Source organism: Larus michahellis, chromosome Z, assembly GCF_964199755.1.
Source record: "Larus michahellis chromosome Z, bLarMic1.1, whole genome shotgun sequence".
In the NCBI taxonomy this organism is placed as follows: Eukaryota; Metazoa; Chordata; class Aves; order Charadriiformes; family Laridae; genus Larus; species Larus michahellis.
Genome location: NC_133930.1, coordinates 25977035 through 25992105, shown reverse-complemented (window position 1 = coordinate 25992105; position 15071 = coordinate 25977035). Strand labels below are relative to the sequence as shown.

The window sequence follows — 15071 nt, the reverse complement described above, 5'->3', positions numbered from 1 at the left end:
AACTCACCTTCAGTGTTTTGATCATTGTTGGATCAGTTGATCTAACATAGAAACTCTTCAGATAAGGTTCAAACATGCCCTGAAAAGCAGAACATACTTAAGTACTTTGCATGTGTTTCATATAAAATGTGATTTAGAATATTCTAAATAGGGTATACCTTTCTCTGAATTGACATAGTGGCAATATTTTGCAGAACAATATACTGCACCTCCCTAGAATAAGAAAAACAAGAGTTATTCTGCAAAATTACAGATACACAGAATAATGCAACATGGCAAAGAAAGTCCAATTCAAATTGAATCCAAAGTTACTTATACATGTGACTTGTCACAAACATAAAAAGAAAAAGCTAATTGCCAACTGCTACAAGCCCTTCATCTGCTTCACAGGAAGATGCATGATGAAACTAGGCTCTCATTCTTAAAAAATTCAATATGCAAAGAAAAATGACTGACACCAGTCCAATGGTGCAATGCTTCTTTCAGGCCTTGGATCTTTGTTTAAACCAAAACTTTGTTTACATCATCATCATCCTGGCATCTCCAGAAATAGCTCACAAACACCTTACATTTTGTCCAGCATCTTGAAACTTAAATACTTGAGGATGACACAGCTGAGAACAAAAACACAAGGGCTATATCTGTAGCGTGAAAATGACTGCATTAGTTAACAAGAGCAGCTAATTGTTGCACAACTAGCACGAATTGCTATGAAGTTTTTAATCTTAAAAAGTTTCCTAGTAGTTCTTAAAAAGGGCCAGGGTCTTCTGTGACTTAAAAGCATACACTGGCAGGCATATGCAGCTATCAAAAAGCAGAACTTTAACATAATAAACTTGGTCTAGATACAGGCAACAGAATTATGTAATACTCTAAACACAAAAACATTAAACATGTTTGAAGGATATTCTCATCATTAATGTATTAGTTTAAAAGCCTCAGCAGGAGTGAGCAAAAAGAATTCTGGGTACTAGTCTAAAGCTTTTAAACTACAGAGTTTCTGCCACCATTTGCTTAAAAACTAAGTAATAATTTACACAATTTTTTTCTGAACCATGAGTGCTGAAATTCTTTCATGATGCAAATCACATCCTAATAGAGAAATCATCACATCCATTACTTCCTCCTACTCAAAACTGTCTAATAGCCCTGTGGTAATTACAGCTTTTGCTTACAAAGAAAAGTAATAATAGAGAAGTACTTAATATCTTTTAAACCTATTTTTATGTAATTCTTACATAGGTACATGGAAATAGTCAGCTGCACATGATGAACCAAGACTGGCAACTGCTACGAAATGCTCTTCCAGGTACTCTCACCCTAACTAGATTATAGTGTATTTGACATTAATTTAAAGGCCATAGACACATAACTTCAAGGGCAAACAGTAAAAGCTTATTTCCAAGTGCCTCTAACAGCAGAAGTGTTTCACACAGACTGGTAACAGAGAACAGACACGCCATTCAACATAGGAAAATCACAAGACTCGCACCACTTTAGGCACTAGTTGAGGTACAGGAAACGTGACTTCTTTTGATTAAACTGAATATAAATGAGCAATAAACAACATGGAAGAAATGATCCTTTCAACCTGTGAGTATGAGTTTAGCTCTATACATTACCTGCACATGTGCCCAACTTTAGCCAATACTTATCTTTGTTTAAAGAGAATGGGAAGCATACTGTACTATAAAACCAAACAAAAATAACAGTGATTCATTTTAATCTGAAATAAAAGCATGGATACTCTATCAAGCCAAATTTTACCTCTTTACTAACTTTTAAATAATAAAGACATTAGCCATGGGTGAGCTGCAGAAGTTTACAGAGAAAGAGCTCTGTGGTGATTGGGCTCACAAAGTTAAAATAATCTTGTCAGACACAACGAAAGTGTGTTTTTAAAAAAAGCTTTTCGTCTGTTTGATGTGACCAACTTTAAAAAAGAAATCATATCAACAGCAAAGTTCTAGCCAAAAATACCATGTTTAGTTAGAAAGATATTCTGAGAACATCTTAACACTGCATCTCCTATCACCCCTTCAAGGCTATTCATACAGACACATGGAAGTTCAAAATCTAAAGACTGAGGAGAAAAAAAACCACACTTCTGTGCAGCAAATATTAGCATAATATGCCAAAACTATCGAACACAAAGAAAAAGAGTATTATCAATCTTATGAAACACGTGGCCAGTGAGGTCCTTCATAGGAAAGAAGACAAGGTCACACTGAAGATTATAAAGTCAAGATTAGATGTCCTGAATAAAATATAAATTTATTTTTTAAAAACAGTCCAAGGATTAAGGAAACAGGGGATTCAGCAGCATTAAGTGGTATTTTAACAAAAATGTTCCTTAGTTTCTCTGTCAACAAGAAGTCTTCAATATACAGTGCAGGAAAAGAAAATACACATCTGAAGACTTCTTTAGTGCCTAGCAAGACAGTAAGGAACTCCAATATAATTAAATTGCCAATAATAAAAAAAAATTAATCAAGAAACTATGCAAACTAGTTAGGACTGCCCCTATTTGTATGCTAACTAGGCAGCCATGATTCTTCTCAGAATGAAAGTCATAATTACAAATGAAACATGATATTGAATGATCACTGAATGTGATACTGAAAACGATGGAATTGCTTTTAATGATCCTCAATCGTTGAGTAAAAATTAATATTACAGGACAATTTTAAAATAAATCTCTAAAAGTGCAATAGTTATATTCTTGTAACTATGGCTAAACAAGCACGTATGAAAAACTCTCACAAAAAAGTAGACATAACAATGTAAAGTATGGATTTAACCTACCTGTTACTACGGAGTAAACGCACCAATGACTTAGAAACAATACCAGCTTCAGATTTTGGTGCCAAATGCCAGTAAAGCTGTGCAACTGCCATTACCACCTAGAAGAAGCACATTCAAAACAGCGTATTAACTTCAAATTGTCATACATATCTATCACATTTGCTTCAGACCTGCAGAACTACCAGCTCACTCTTCAGAAAGCAAAGTGCATACATGCATTTTTCAAAATCAACAGACTGGGGGAAAAACACCAGAAGAAAAATATTTTTATTTCTAAAATAAAAGCTAATTAAGTACCTCTCATTCTCCCTGGTATTTACTGTATACTATAATATAAAGACAGAGAAAAAAAGACAAAGAGAGAAAAAAATTAAGTAATTCAAACTGTAAACCTACTGATATCATCCTTAATAAGTCGATATTGCCAACATCAGCTGTACAAATTAATGAGGAAATACTTTAAAACTTCTGCAAATTTTGTGCTTTTATTTTTACTAAATACAGGTTCAGTATTACCGACTAGTTAGCTTCCACTTAAAATCCTTCATTCCATTATTCTATTATGCAATTTATAAAATGACAACTGACTTTACTGGCAACTTCTAAAGTCTCAAATCCAACAAAAAGAAAAAACTACTGGATTGGATACCAACATCTTGGATAAGAAAAAGCAGAAGACTGAGATACAAGCAACTTAAAAAACATACTTTTTTTTTTTCTTTTCAAGTTTTCTCATATGTAAAAAACAAATGACGAATTTTATGCTCATGAATAAGTCATGTCACACCCTTCCCTACCATATTGTCATAGTCAACTTTCTGTTCAAAACAAAACAAATCATAGAAAGGAGACTCCAAGTAAAGCCATCATTATGACATTTGACTTGGTATCTTAAATCTTAGTACCAACAAAATAAAAATTATTATTAAACAATAACAAGCGATTAAAAACATCTTAAAAGAGGAAATAATTGGAATATTTTTAGCAATATAGTCTAGGGATCTTTTATGACTGACAGAAATTAATTTATTTGCTGGTAAGTTCTGTGAATGGTACAAAAATTGGTGTAATAGCAATTCAAAGGAGCACAATTTCACTTCACAAATTGCCCTTAAACGTGCCAGTTAACTTTAATATCAGAAAGTTAAAGATCATAAATGTGAGAATCAATACCATATTTAACAGATATAAAGAAAATTATTTATGGAATGTGGAAGATAAGCAAGTGAACTTGCTCTTCATGTAGCATGATGGCAACCATATTTAACATACTTGTTCTTTGTGTAAAATGAGGAATTATCATATAGACATTGAACAGTGGTTTTACCAAAAGGCTGTGCTCTAACAGAATTATTGTTGTAAAACTGTATTCAATTTGTTTCCAAGTTCTGCTGGCAGATTATAAGTGTTTTTGAAGCGTTAGACATTAGTTGGAATCTAGAAATATGTTCCAGGGGAGAAACAAAAACCTGATCTGTTTAGCTTATCAAGAACAGGTTGGGAGGTGCCTTAATCATGGTGCAGTAATTGGTTTTGCAATGACTTGAATACTCATTATCACTGGAAGTCTTTTCCCAACGACATCTAGTCTTGATTAAGAGGACAAACAGAGGTTACAAATAAAGTTCTGTGATATGAGTAATGTCACAATGACTCACCATTGGCACAGCTTTTTCCGGTTCTAAACATTTACCTGCAACTTAAAATCTCACAGAAATATTGCAGAGCATACTATACTCATGATGTCATATCTATCCTGGAACACTACCAAGGCACGAACACTAAGAACCTGCCTTAGACTGAAAAAGAAGTTAGGCACATAATTGTCTACTTTTAAAACGTAAGACTCAAAGGAAAGCACAGCTTAAATGAATCAATAACAACTATGATTTTCTTTGTGAATCTGTACCACCAAAACTCATAGTTTGAACCATCCTAGTTGCTGAGAACTTAAGCATTAAAAGCTAGCTATGGTATAGTCATGACATGCTATAGAAGTTGGATTAAAATGTTCTTGCATTTTCTCTAATATTTTGTTTGTCCTTAATATTTGGAGTGCGTTTGACATTCAATTCAGGTGTTTTACTTAGAAGCTAAGTTAATTTCAAAAAAGAACGAACCACTGTACTTCTATAAGTTACTAGAGAGTATTATCACCACTTTTAAAGAGATGCAGATTTTACTTTTCAATCTTTTAAATTTTTTAGAAGTGTAGATATTTATTAGTTTAACTTTTTAATCAAAAAGGAATTTGTCATACAGCAGCATTCCGGCTTTGAAGCAAGGGCTTTGTATTTCGTAACAGCAGCCTGTGATCAGGGTCCATAGTGTAGGTGTTTTTCATTTTCCGATCCTTTTCTTTCTCTTCTTCATCAGATTCATAGAAATTATTTTCATTATATTCTTCAACCACCTCATCATCCTACCAAAAGACAAAATAACAAAAACATATACAAAATATTTGAATCAACCAGTTTTAGTCATTAAGGAAGGAACATACAACACCACAGTTTCATGGAAGATCTATACGTTTGTTTTTTTTTTTTTTTTTTAAAATAGCCATTGGCTCCTCTACCCCAGTTTGCTCAAAGCAGTAAATGTACTGACATGAAAAATAGCTTAATAATATATGCAAAAATTTCCTTAGAAGTAAGATGAACTGCTAAATGAAATATCTTCATTAATATTCTATAAAATAGATCAGATATGAATATTGGTCTTTTTTGGACTTAAAGCCTATGATCGAAAAAAATGACATTTCTAAAAACGATCAGTTGTTTAAAATTCCTCCTTTTTGAAAATTTAATGCAAATCATGTGCATTCTTCCTTCTCTAGCACTATATAAACTATCTGTGAAAATAGAAAATCTCAAAAGAAGGGACAGGGTTTTTTTTCTTAAGAAACTACATGAGAAAAAGGTTGTGCATCCTGAGCCTGTCCTCTAACGAAGTACAAATCCTTGAGCTATTTAAATAAAGTTATGAATTATCAGCATAACATCACTTAAAAAAACCAACACAACGCAATGAAATAATTCATTAAAGCTTGAGATTTTAGTAAATCAGGCCTTTCTTTTACTCCAGAGGGATAAATAAAAGAATATAAGGGAATATATCTGATTATGCAAACATGGTAAATTAAGAGAAATCTTAAGATTTCTGATGTGGATCAAAACCGGATAAAGAATAGATTTAAATTGTTTCATTATACTTATATTTAATTAGCATTAAAAAGTCCACAAACTTAGAGAAATATAAGATGGAAACCATCAGGATTAGATCAGAACAGAATGTCAGATCCCAGAAGCTGTGGTCTGGATTATCAATATCGAGAATACTCAACGTTATAAAATTTTTTTAAAAACCTTCTACAACTTGTTATGTCCAAGCATGTGTCCTTGCTCTCCTATATTCTTCCATCACACTTTGTCACCAGAACACCCAACTAAGACAGAGAGCACTTACTATGGCTAGCTGGAGCTATTCACATTATAATAGCCTGGCTGGTACCAAATACCAACCATAGCAATAGCTCTGCTTGTCTTTCTCTCAAGTCTCTTGCAATTATTTTACAGAATACCCAACTGTATACAACAGTTTTAAGAGTATTATTTAAGTCATATACACAATTGCTGATTTTTTAAGAGACAATTACTTTTGAGACAAATATATCTTTTTAATTCTAGCTGGCAGTAGCAAAGCGATCAAAAGTGAATGGAAGAATAGCCAGAAAGGAAAATAAGGATATATTTAATAGATCTTCAAAAAACCAGGCAAGGGTGACTTCAAACCTTTGTTGCATGCCTTAGTCAAAACTCACATGTAGTAAAAGAGACCATAAACTTGCCTTCAGTAGAGGCAAAGAGGCGGGAAGAAGTGACAATAAATCAAAGTTGTCATTTTATTGTTTTTTATTACAATTTGAGAGGAAACATAAAACAAAACTTCCCTTCATATTTCTTCTCATTTTTACTACTTGATGCCAACAGTGCTCTCAGTGTTTTACAGAATCCCTAGCAAGCTCTTAGATTTCTTATGCAAGAGCAACTAAAGTGATTTAGTTTGTTTACTTCTCTGTCTATACATCTTCATGACACTCACCCTTCTAAACTAAAAAATCAGGATGCTAAATCAAGAGTACAGGTAACCAAATTCCTCCCCTCGCCTACCGGACAGGCAACTTGAAAGCAAAATTTCTGATCCCAGCGCATCTCACCCTGCACTGAAGAAGCTTCCTCTAACAGAAGGCAGATAATTCAACCTTCATTGATTCAGTCTTCAGTATCCCTGCCTTGACTGCTAACAGGCACTCATATCAGTGCTAGTGAACTCAACAGGAATACAGAGTTGGAAATTGCATTTAACTCATTAATCACTGTTGTAAAGAAACAGCTTGAGCTCTCACATTTCTGACTTTTTTTTTTAAGAATTGTTGGTTAGAAACATCCTTGGAACAGAGCTCCAAATAATTATAAAGTAACTTAATCCCATTAGAGTCTTTATATTGAATCACTTTCTTCATACCCCCACAGCAGAAGTATTAATGTGGTCTTTTCTCATAGTCATGTATTTTATTGCAATCTTAGAATATTCCGCTTCTCTCAAATCTGTTGAGAACTGGTATGAAATAATTATGTTCTGTACAAAGGATGATGATGACACACAGGGAAATAAGTTTAATGAACTGAAATTCATTAAAATCAAGTTGATGAAGTCCAACTTAGTCAGAATTTGTAGTTGCAAGGACCTTACTAAGACAAAGAGAATATGTAATACTGCAAGATTTGCACACTACCATGGAAAGGAAAGCAAAGTATTATGTAAAACAGCCAGGAGAAAGATAAAAACCTGCAAGCTACTTGATTTACAAGGATTGTTGTTTCAAATTCCATTAATCATCCCAGACATGGAGAGCAGTTACCAGGAAATGTGAAAACATTCAATCACTCACAACCCCTTAAGCCTCAACCTGAACTGCTGACTATACTCACCACCAAAAAGTAACAACTGTACATTTAAAATCATAGAACCAATTAGGTTGGAAAAGATCCTTAAGATAATCAAGTACAATCGTTTACCTAACACTGCCAAGTCCACCACTAAACCATGGCCCCCAGAACCACATCTACAAGTCCTTTAAATACCTTCAGGGATGGAGACTCAACCACTTCCCTGGCCAGCTGTCTCAATGCTTGACAACCCTTTCGGTGAAGACATTTTTCCTAATATTCAATCTAAACCTCCCCTTGTGCAACCTGAGGCCATTGCCTCTTGTCCTATCACTGGACACCCACCTCTCTACAACCTCCTTTCAGGTAGTTGTAGAGAGCGAGAAGGTCTCCCCTCAGCCTCCTTTTCTCCAGGCTAAACATCCCGAGCTCCTTCAGCTGCTCCTCATAAGACTTGTGCTATAGACCCTTCACCAGCTTTGTTGCCCTTCTCTGGACATGCTCCAGCACCTCAATGTTTTTCTTGTAGTGAGGGGCCCAAAACTGAACACAGTATTCAAGGTGCGGCCTCACCAGAGCTGAGTACAGGGGGACGATCACTTCCCTAGCCCTGCTGATATCACTATTTCTGATACAAGCCAGGATACTACTGGCCTGTAGCCACTCTTCCCCAGGCCTGTAGCGCTGCATGCAGTAGTTGTGACCCAAGTACAGGACCTGGCACTTGGCCTTGTTGAATCTCATACAGTTGGCCCCAGCCCATCGATCCAGCCTGTCCAGATCCCTCTGTAGAGCCTTCCTACCTTCAAGCAGATGAACGCTCCCACCCAACTTGGTGTCCTTTGCAAACTTACTGAAGATGCACTGAATCCCCTCATCCATATAACTGACAAAGATACTAAACAGAACTGTCGCCAATACTGTCCCCAGATTTAACTTCATTCACCATCACTCTCTGAACCCAGCCATCCAGCCAGTTTTTTATGCAGCGAAGCATACATCTGTCTAAGCCATGAGCAGCCATTTTCTCCAGGAAAATGCTGTGGGAAATGGTGTCAAAGGCTTTACTAAACCCCACGTAAACAACATCCACAGCCCTTCCTCCATCCACTAAGTGAGTCATCTCACCACAGAAGGAGATTAGGTTGATCAAGCAGAACCTGCGTTTCACAAATCCATGCTGACTGGGCCCAGTCACCTGGTTGTCCTGTACGTGCCATGTGATGGCACTCAAGACGTGCAACACTCTCCGGCACTAAGGACAGACTGACAGGCCTGTAGTTCCCCAGATCCTCCTTCTGGCCCTTCTTGTGGATGGACAGCACATTTGCTAACTTCCAGTCAACTGGGACCTCCCCAGTTAGCCAGGACTGCTGATAAATGATGGAAAGCGGCTTGGTGAGCACTTCCACGAGCTCCCTCAGAACCCTTGGGTGGATCCCATCCAGCCCCCCAGACTTGTGTGTCTAAGTGGCATAGCAGGTCACTAATCCTTTCTCCTTGGATTACGGAGGCTTCATTCAGGTCCTTGTCCCTGCCTTACAGCTCAAGTGGCTGGGTACCTCAAGAACAACAGGTCTTACTATTAAAGACTGAGGCAAAGAAGGCATTAAGTACCTCAGCCTTTTGCTCAGTCTTTGTCACTATGTTTCACCCCATATCCAATAAAGGACAGAGATTCTCCTTAGCCCTCCTTTTGTTGCCAACGTATTTATAGAAGCATTTTTTATTGCCTTTTACTGCAGTACCCAAATTAAGTTCTAGTTGGGCTTTAGTCCTTCTAGTTTTCTCCATGCATAACCTCATGATCACCTTGTAGTCCTCCTGAGTTGCCTGCCCCTTCTTCCAAAGGTCTTAAGCACTCCTTTTTTTCCTGAGTTCCAGACAAAGCTCTCTATTCAGCCAGGCCGGTCGTCTTCCCCACTGGCTCTTCTTTCAAGCACATGGGGACAGGCTACTCCTACACATTTAAGATTTTCTTCTTGAAGAATGTCCAGTCTTCCTGGACTCATATGCACCCTTCAGGACTGTGTCCCAAGGGACTCTGACAACCAGACCACTAAACAGGCCAAAGTCTGTTGGAACTTGGACTTTGGAAGTCCTGCTGACCCCCCTCTTTACTTCTCCAAGTATTGAAAACTTTATCATTTCGTGCTTACTGTGCCCAAGACAGCCTCCAACCATCACATCACCCACCAGTCCTTCTCTGTTCATAAACAGCAGGTCCAGTGGGGTTCCTTCTCTAGCTGGCTCCCTCCCTCACCAGCTGTGCCAGGAAAATATCATCCACACACTCCAAGAACCTCCTAGACTGTCTGGTCTCCACTGTATGGGATTTCCAGCAGACATCTGGTATGTTGAAGTCCCTCACAAGAACAAGGGCAGCAATCATGAGACTTCTCCCAGCTATATCCCAACAGAATATTTCATCTGTTTTTTCAATATTTCATCTGTCTCTTCAGACTTTTTTGTAAGTCTACATTTACCTGAGTAACCAGGTCTGTTTTGGCATGCACACCAAGTTACTTTTATAACTCCTGCTATCACAGACAAGCCTTATTTCTTGATAACACATAGTACCAGTATTCTGTTAAATAGTTCAGGGTGAAGGCAGAAAACCTGAAACTGAACCCTTCAAGCTGACCAAGGTACAATAAACTACGGCCAAGAATTCAGACCACCAAGCACAAACCTCGTCTTAGAGACCTAGCTGAATTGTGCTCTGGCCCCAGCTAAACTTTGTATTGCAAGTATTGAAGCTTGTACAAAAGGAAGAGACTGGGGACAACTATTAATTCCCCTCTGAAGCAGCACAGAGCTTGCTTCAAGATGGCAAGCATAACTGAAACCTCTTGGTATCATAGCAAAGCAGGAAAGCCTTGTGCAGAGATCTAAGCAAGAGTCTCCATGCTCAGCAACAGTGCTAGTGGCGTCCAGCTACTCTTATAGCAGCCAGAACAGCATGCCCCTTACACTAGGTCTACATCTTGGACTCCAACCAGGAAAGAAAGTATGAATAGGCTATAATGGAGAAAGCAGTACTGCTAACACTCTAATATTTTTACTGCCAACACAGGACTGAAAACAAAGGGTGGATGTCAGGAGCATGGTGACAGGCTCTTTTCAGTGGTGACCAGCAACAGGACAAGAGGTAATGGGCAAACTTGAGCATAGGATGTTCCATCTAAACATGAGGAGGAATGTCTTTACTTTGGGCGTGGCAGAGCACTGGCACAGGCTGCCCAGAGAGGTGGTGGAGTCTCCGTCTCTGGAGACATTCAAAACCCACCTGGACACGTTCCTGTGCAACCTGCTCGAGGTGACCCTGCTCTGGCAGAGGGGCTGGACTAGATGATCTCCAGAGGTCCTTTCCAAGCCTATGATTCTATGACTGAAAACAAGACTCTTGCACTTGGAGATGAAAGTCTTCCTGCTTTAACTATTAATGTTGAATCAACAACTGTCAGCTTCCACAGATAATTTCCTGCACACTTATTCTCCAGTCCTCAGTATCTATATTGCACCTACATAAGCTGTGAGAGATGCTTCTTCATACGTCCTTGAAGAAATGCCAGATATTTGGTAGCACTCAAATATTACTTTGACAGATTTCCAATTAGAGTTCAAACTGATAATAACTATTACATATTAGCAGGTATATCAGAAAAAATCCCAACGCTCTGATCCTTTTTGAAAGGGGAGAGACAGCATGAGAGTTCAGGGAGTATACTGAAATAGTCCCATGCTCTCTCTTGTTCTTTCAACTACTTTAGATGCAGTTTCACAGTTGATTGAAGACTACCTATGCCATTAGAAGTTTGTTGTTAGTTTGTTCATTTGTTTTTTTGAAAGCACGTTTTATTTTCATCAGGATAAGCAAAATGATCTGACTCACTTTGTGATCATAGGATCACTAGAACTGCTGAATTTTTGAAAGCAATAGATAGCAAAGGGAGAAGGACAAAACCGAGACATTTCCTTTCAGTAGCAGTCTTTAGTTAAACTGCATTAAGTACACTTAACAGTTTGTAGTAGCACATGATTTAATTGTGCAGTTAATAGCTTTTCTAAATTGTGAAATCACTAAAAAGTTCAGAACCCTGGGAGAATGAAGTGATTAAAAACAGAGAAACCACTAGCATTCCAAGCTAGGAATTGCAAATGGACTCTCTGCATTCCCCGTCTTCTGCGATTTATTCAATCCAATAGAGAAGTGAGTATTTTAGTGTAAAAGAACATCTGTAATTCTTTTTTATGTTATTCCAGACATACAGTTTAGGGACATCTTCATAAAGCATTAACAGCTTAAATGAAGAAACTGCCAGATAACAAGTTCCATTAGCCTGTTTTTAAGTCACTAAGTAAATGAACTAACATTTAACTGAGATCTTGCTTGAAATTACATTTAATATGACATTAAAGTTGAGAATGTGCCTTCCATTTAGGGTAAAGCACATTATGTGAACGTTAGAATTACCTCCAAACAGAGATTCACACATCCACAAACTCAGAATTAAAGTAAAACTTCACTGAAATCTGAAGTATGAACATATACTATTTGCCCACTCTACCGGCCTTAACTGATTTTAAAGATACAGACTGCAGTTAACTCTCCTCAGATTCATAAGGAAATACACTCACAGCTTTCTTTGGTTCCTGCAGCAGAAACCTTGACAGATAAGATTTTAGCTATCTTCCATAGCCCTTTCTAATATTTTTAAGAACTGCTCTCAAAAGAGTTCTGGATAAACTAAGTTTTGAAGGTAAGAAGAGTTTTTGGACTATTCACTAGCTGGTGAATCTGACTGCAATACCAAAAGCACCTTAGCCAACCAAGACTAGCAGTTCACTTGCCATTTCATGAACAGTATCCTTGGAAAAGGGAAATGGTATAACAGTTTCCCACTTAAAGAATTAATAATATATCCAAGATAGATCTGAAATGTTGATGCGTGTGAAGATGCCTACATACATCGTTCCACGCACTTCACCCAGATGGGTTTCAGAACACCAGAACAGACCTATCTTTGGTCTATCAGAGCAATCCAAAAATTATCGTCAAGACTGCTCAAAAAGCCAAGGAGATGAGCTGTGACAAGTTTCTGACAGATGAGCAGACCTCAGCCAATCACACAGCCACATGCTGGCAGAAGTATCTGTTCTCTCCACAACAGGAAGTCCTCGAATAAGGTACAGGTATGTCAGTATAGGTAAAGCTTGACATGAAGAATTACCAGCAGTCTAAAAAAAGGCACAACCTCACATGGTGAAAGTATTTCAGAAATGAAAGTGTAACTGACATAATCTGCAGCCTTGCTGAAGAAAGGCCATAGAAGGCACAAAGCCAAGTTTGCCACAGAGATCTTTATGTATTAACTGAAGGAGACCAAGTTATAACTTTTGTCCTATTAAGCCAAACAGAGTTGAAGAGTTACAGAATAAAGGGACCAGATCACATACTCCATAAGTAACGGCTTGCTTTCAAGTACTAACCAGCCATCAAAGTATAATCAGCCTTTCTTAGGCAGGCTGCTATTATAACTAGTTGCATGATAAAGACTTGTGGTATTGTGAGGGGACTAACAGGACCTAGTAATGATCTGAAGAGATGCCCTGATGGCCACGTGAAAGTAGGGGATTATTTCAAGTGCCTAAGTATCTAGTGCCATTTTATACTCCCTCAAGTACGAAATACCTGCATGGGTCTGGCAGATCCTGAAGGTATTGAGCCTACAGGAGATCCATAACAACTGAATACTAGGACAGGCATCTTCTGTCATTTAGAACAACAACAGGCCCTCAGATAAATGAATCATATCGTGGTTTCTCCAAAGGTTAAAAGCTTCAGATACTTCCCCTTCTGTAAGACAAAGTTAATGAAGCAATCATCGTACTCTTTTCCTCTGTAAAAATAGCTATTGAATCTTTCATTGTTACATCGAAGGAAAACGAGCTTCCAGCACCTAACAAACTCCTGCTGATGCTTTCGTGTGCAGAGTCATTGGAAAGGAACGGGCTGAGGATTACAAGACAGGTGAGAAACAAACCAGATCACAGTACCAGGATGCATGTTAGAGAAATGGTTATAAACTGCAGCTATTCCTGAATGGACAGAAATCAAAAGGCGACTTTGCTGTCACCAGACTGGACCAGCATGTTCTGTCTGGTCTCAGACATGATGCATTTACAACTTTCAGGAACAAAGTTACTTAAAAATGAACAAGAATTTTAGAAACTTAATTTCTCCTTTCTACCACACAAAGACTATAAAAGAGATTCTGGTAATGAAGCAGTGGTCTGGGACATGACCTGTATTCTACCAGGGAAGAATTTGTAAGGAGGCTTCCTCAAGAAATGTGCAGTCAGAGGACCAGAAGGCATATGTTCCCTTCTAAATTAAGTCAAAATAGACTGAACACTTTCAGTCCAAAAGCCAGCATATACAGAACACAATGATTAGATAGCGTGATATATAATAATATATAGCCTGTATCATTTATATAAAACAGTCACACAAAATTATCACACTACCAAACATCGCATTCTATCACTCCAGCAGGCACCAGATGTGTTGCTCCTACACAAATCAAGAAGTACGCACATACTTTCAGTTAAGTGAGCCACAATGGAATGAAGAATCAATAAAGATCGCAGGATCATCATTATATTCCTCTGATATGTTTGAATATTGTAATTTTTACTTCCATTATAACAACAGTCTCTTAATCACCATTGGGATAGAGAGATCAGAAAGAAAACCTGAGGTTTTGGTTGGATTTGTAGGCTGTTTGTAGAACTAGCATGGAGAAGAGACGGCTCCAGGAAGACCTTATAGCAGCTGTGAGAGTGGTGAGGTACTAGAACAGGTTGCCCAGAGAACTTATGGGTGCCCCATTCCTGTAAGTGTTCAAGTCCAGGCTGGATGGGGCTTTGAGTAAGCTGGTCTAGTGGGAGGTGTCCCTGCCCATGGCAGTGGATTGCAACTAGATGATCATAGTGCTTAGAGGTATGGTTTAGTGATGTTTTTTGTCAGGGTCAGGTTGATGGCTGGACTAGATGATGTCAAAGGCCCCTTCCAATCTAAGCAATTCTATGATTCTATCTTTAAGGTCCCTTCCAACCCAAATCGTTCCATGATTCTATGAACTATGCAGATCTGAAGTCACTGAAACAGACTTGGACTCCTATACTGCCCTCTTTCAAGGATCATTTTTCAGATTACAGCTCTATTGAAATGAGTCTGCTGGAATTAGACTGAGAATGTAACATATTAATACAGTTATATAAAAGATATTATATAATTCCAATAAATTACAA

General features: G+C 37.8%; 1 protein-coding gene across 1 annotated transcript in view; it reads right to left on the bottom strand.

Annotated features, from left to right (window-relative positions):
• Window positions 1-15071, bottom strand: part of AP3B1 (adaptor related protein complex 3 subunit beta 1) — a 171751-nt gene that overhangs the window by 98933 nt on the left and 57747 nt on the right. Inside the window, exons 8-11 of the mRNA XM_074569713.1 lie at window positions 5066-5227; window positions 2806-2903; window positions 159-213; window positions 8-79 (exon numbers count right to left, since the gene is read on the bottom strand). Of these exons, the coding sequence (XP_074425814.1) occupies window positions 8-79; window positions 159-213; window positions 2806-2903; window positions 5066-5227 (387 nt within the window). The remainder of the gene's footprint in view (window positions 1-7; window positions 80-158; window positions 214-2805; window positions 2904-5065; window positions 5228-15071) is intronic.